General features: G+C 51.0%; 1 protein-coding gene across 1 annotated transcript in view; it reads left to right on the forward strand.

The window, feature by feature from the left end:
- TET3 (tet methylcytosine dioxygenase 3) overlaps positions 1-5,044 on the forward strand; it is a 96,497-nt gene that overhangs the window by 2,426 nt on the left and 89,027 nt on the right. The window contains 1 exon segment of the mRNA XM_025049323.1: positions 403-1,129. Coding sequence (XP_024905091.1) covers positions 827-1,129 — 303 coding nt within the window. The 5' untranslated portion in view covers positions 403-826.

Consider the following 5,044-nt stretch of genomic DNA (forward strand, 5'->3'; position numbering starts at 1 on the left):
CCGGGAGCCCCGCCGAGTGCAGCTCTCAGCAAACTTTATTTTGAAAGCTCTGCTCCCTTGGGGAGGCCCTAGCGACCTCCAGTGAGGGGTGTGTGTGGGAATTTGAGTGAAACTCTCCCATGCTCATGGTGTGGGGCAGAGGACAACTTTCTTAGAAATCACCTTGACGACTCCTTCAATTTATCGTCCAGCTTCTGTTTGGCGCCCCATGAGGCCCTCGGCCTCCTCCCCCTGACAGAGAGTGGGTGCTGGTGCGCATTGCCAGGGGTTCTGGGCAGAACTTCATTGAGCAAGTCCCTTCTCTTTCCCCATTTTCTCTTCCCAGAAGCAGGAAGAGGTAACACGTGAAAGTTGTCCCTGAGCCCCAAGTGATGCGCTTCCCCTTTCTGTCTCTTTTTTTAGGCAGCGCAGCCTTCTCCGTCATCCTGACACAGGAGGAGAAATAGGAGAAAGTCCTCACCCTGCCCTGCCCCCACCACATACCCACCTGCTCACCTCATGCCTGGGTCCAGGGTGGGTGAGGGTGAAGAGTCCACCCAGCCAAGATGATCCCTTCTCTGAGGACTGCTGCTGACGTCCTCTCCCAGACCCTGGGCCCCAGCAAGTGGGAGAGTGGCCCCCAACTGAGCCCTATCAGACTGCTGCAGAGGAGGTGAAGAAGGGTTGAGAAGAAGCGCCCATCTCGGAGACTGGAGCTACTTGCCTTCGCCTTGTAGACTCTTGACTGTTTTAGGAGAGAAGTCACCTCTTGGTGGCTTTTGTAGTCAGGCGGGAAGCTGGATTGTGGGTCTGCCCCGGCACCTATGCCCCCATCTCTGGCAACGTCATGAGCCAGTTTCAGGTGCCCCTGGCAGTCCAGCCGGACCTGCCAGGCCTTTATGACTTCCCTCAGGGCCAGGTGATGGTAGGGGGCTTCCAGGGGCCTGGGCTCCCAATGGCTGGGAGTGAATCTCAACTCCGAGGGGGTGGAGATGGGCGAAAGAAACGGAAACGCTGTGGTACTTGTGAGCCCTGCCGACGGCTGGAAAACTGTGGGGCTTGCACCAGCTGTACCAACCGCCGCACGCACCAAATCTGCAAACTGCGCAAGTGTGAGGTGCTGAAGAAAAAAGTGGGGCTTCTCAAGGAGGTAAGCTGGCCAGTGCTCGGCTACCCTGTCTCTTCTTTGAGGGTGCTGTATTCGCAGGGATTTTGCTAAAGAGAGTTAAGCCCATCCTCCCATTCTGATCGTCTTGGTCCAACTTTGAGGTAACTGTTGTTGGAAGCTGGCTTGGGCTCCTTTGCCGGGCTGACAGTTTGTAAGTAACTGGGTCGCAGAGGGCTCTGAGCTAGCTCTCATCTTTGATGTTTGCATTTGTCACTGGACAGTGCTATCTAGCTTTATCTCTAGAAGTTTCTTGTCCTGCTTGAAGCCTCAGATGTATATCAAGGTGATACTAATGCTTGGGTGACGTGGGGAGTGATGGTGTCAGGTAAGGGATGGAGGCTGATGGGTTTGGAAAGAAAAATTTGGAATGACAGGTGGTTTTATGCTGCCCTGATGGAGTAGGATGTTTCTTTTTGTAAACCTTTTCTTGGGTACCATCGTTTTTTTTTTGGAAAGACGGCAGGAGAGCCAGTTGAAACTGCTTGGGAATTTAATGAGAAATGCAGGATTTGGGTTCCCTTGCAAAGTACTTCTTGAGGTTAAAGACTGTTTATCTCTCTGTTTCAGGACCCAGCTCAGTTCCTTGGTGTGCCATAAGCACTCAGATACTAATTGTATGAATGATGTGCTTCTGAGACACTGTCAACCCCAGGGAGGAGTACTTCCTTTATTTGGAGTAGCAGGGTAGAGGGAGGGAAGGAGGAGTTGGGATGAGATCAAAGGAGGGAAGTGGAGAGGCAGTGACCCTGCATTGGCCATCTTTTCTTTCCACGAGGCTGGTGGCAGCCGCGACAGCGGAGAGTTGGCAAAAGTAGGGATGAGAGAAGTTGAGCAGCTTGGGAGGCGCGGTGTAACGGCTAGGTCGCTCTAGGCAGCGGAACTGGCGCTGGACAGAGACGGAGGCCTGCGCTGTCTGTGGACAACTTGGCCCCCTCTCTGGGCCTTCTTTTCCCTGAGGAAATAGAGGGGTTGTGCTTGATGGCCTTTGAAGCCCTTTCCAGCTGGGCTGTGAGCCGCTGTGCTTCGGAGGGCTAGGGCACCTGTGGCTTTGATGGGGTGGCGGCTGGTGCTCGGGATTTCCCTGACCGCTGAATGCAGAGCTCTGCGCAAGCTTGGTGAGGCTGTGGTCCTGTGGCTGGGAAGAATGATCCAAGTGTTGGGGGCAGGAAAGTGGGTGTTGCTGGGATGTTTCTGCCCCTTCTCACCTCTTGTCCACTCCTGGTGGAAGCAGCATATCGTGGCCTGGAGACCACAGACTCAGTGCCCTATTTCCCCAGTCTCTGGTTAAAACAGACAGCTGGATCACATCTGCAGCTTAGGAGACAGTGTCCAGCTTAGGAGACTTTCCAGCCCCTTTCTCTTCCTGGTGTTGGGTGGAGTTGGCATCCTGCAGGCCCAGTGCCCTGTGGGTCATTTCTGAAAGTGGGGTGAGAGCAGGGGCGAGGTTCACTCCTGTGAGATCTGGTGTTTTGGAGTGAGGAGACCTGCCAGCCTGCTCTGTAAAGCTGAGTTCCTTTGCTTCCCTTCCAGCATTCACTCCCTTCTCCACCCAGTTGTCTCACTCCATTCTTCCCATAATCAAACCTGAGGGGTATGGGTTGAACTTTCCAGGCTGGATGTTCCTGGAACCAGTGGCCCTTGTGAACCGTGTTTAAGCTCTTCTTTCGGCAATGATGAGGCACACCGAAGTGAGAGGAGCTGGAGTGAGGCCAGGGTCCTGTCATCCTTGTGTGTGAGCCACTGGCCTGTGCTGCTGGGTGGTCGTGGTTAAGATACTGGGGATTTGGGTTGGCTTAGGCTTGGAGACAGCCCTGCTGAGAGATGTCTGCCTCCCTGAGGACCTTGCCATGGCTGGCTGCCCCTCGAGGCCTCTAGGGTCAGGGAAAGTGCAGCTGGTGGCCTGCGGTATCCCAGGACAGGAGGTCTGCACGCTGGCGGTATGTAGACCAGGGCCCATGATAGTGTCTCTCAGTTTCTGGAGAAATAGTGGAAAGGGGATAATGGAGTGAGCTTTTTTTTTAAAGCTTTTTTTTTTTTTTTTGGCTTAAAGGGGAGTACTTTGTTTCTACCTCTTTAAAATGTACTTTATGAAATGAAGGTGCTGCTAGAAAGTTGATTGGTTGTTTTTTTTTTTTTAAAGAAGTCTTGACTTGGCAAAATACAAAATGGTAACTAGAGTCTGTCTCCATCATTATTTTTAATTGGTCCGTGAAGGCTGACCAATGTAGGGTGTACGAAATGCCTAGAGGCTCCACTTGAGTGAACAACCAGCCCAGCATTTACCAGCCCCTGAAGGGACTGCTGGGACCTTAACCATTAGTCTGAGCAGCCATGTAGCAGAGGGAACATGTCCTGGAATTGGGGAAGTTGGGAAAGGAGGAGACACATTTCTGGCATCTGAGTTTTCTTTGGTTTTCTCGCAGGGATAGAACTTTAGAATTTGGCCCTGACTATTCAGGTGGAACAAGGCAGCATCCCAGGAGTCTCTTGGGAATCAGACCATCTCTTTGCATCCTTGCTCCCTGGCATTTCCTCTCTGGGCACCCTGTCTTTACTTCCGTCCTGTCTCCACCTCCCCCGTCTTCCTTTGGGGCTTCCTTTAAGCTGTCTGCTGACAGCTGCTTTGTATCATCTTGTAAGCTGGTGAACATTATCTCGGGTTTCCTGTCTCCCTTCCCTGCTCCTTATTCTTTTCCCAGTGGGGAGGGTGAGTGGTGGTGCTGCAGAGCCCCTCTACTCAGAAGAGAAGTTTAGTATTTTAAGAGTAGAGACAGCTCCCAGGGTGGGCCTTCCCACCAGAGACAGGTGACTACTTCTCTGGGTCCTAAAGTGCAGTAACACACCTGAAGGGGTTCGTTCCTGTATCGTGGTTTTCCTAGTACCAAGAGGGATTTAGAGCCTGGACTGTTTGACCTCCCCCTTCTTTTTACCTGAGTGGTGGCTTGTAGCACAAGACAGCTGATCAGAAAAGTCGGATTTGGCAAGGGTGGAGATAGTTGTCTCAGAACCTGAAGTGTGCACTGTGCCGCTTACTCTTCTGGGAGTCTGTTTTCTCATTTGTCAGATGGGGTAACGTTTTTTTGCAGGGTTGTTGTGAGAATTGAGATAAAGTATGCATAACGTCTGGCACATAGTAGGTAATCAGTGCACAGGGACAGAACACTCTTAGGACATCTAAAAATGGATTAATCTTTATGTATCAACAATTGTGTATTAGTGAATCTCTAGGTTGTAATTGTATAGGTGTAATTGAAATTCAGTGTTTATCTCAAGACATCCCCTAACTTGCTCACAGAAGAACTGTGAGGCCAGGCAGAGGGAGGGAAAGGCTTACCAGCCTCTCTGTTGGGCTTGACTGCAGAGTTGCTTGTGGGAGAGGGAAGTAAACACTTGATAGGGATGTAGGAGAAAAACATTGTGTAAAAAAACCTGTGTAGGAAAATGTATGCATAAGGGTGGAAGCATGACTGAGAATTATCAATGAAAATGAAAAGAAATGGGAACACATATGGTGGGAGACACTGTTTGACCCTCAGCCAAGTGGATTTAGTAGCTGAAACAGCCCTCTCTACGCCGGTTTTGAGACAAGATACCTTGGAATTGGGGATTTCTCAACAATACCAGGACACTTGATGGATCGCCTTGCCTACTGATAGGTTTGTCTTCCTGAAGATAGAGCCTGTGAGCTCGGGTCCTTTCAGGCTGGACTAATTCACCAACAGAGAATCGATGGGTGATGCAGAATGACTAGACTCTTTGGAGAAAGAGACCCCCATCTCAGCGTTTGTGAGGCCAGAGAAAAGGCTGGGCAAGGACAGGTGTTTACCATAGACTTTAGGCAATTGTTTTTCAAATGAGAACAGTTTTTAACCCCGCGACCACAGACTCTAAAAGGGC

Source organism: Pteropus alecto, unplaced genomic scaffold (genome assembly GCF_000325575.1).
Source record: "Pteropus alecto unplaced genomic scaffold, ASM32557v1 scaffold100, whole genome shotgun sequence".
NCBI classification, from domain to species: Eukaryota; Metazoa; Chordata; class Mammalia; order Chiroptera; family Pteropodidae; genus Pteropus; species Pteropus alecto.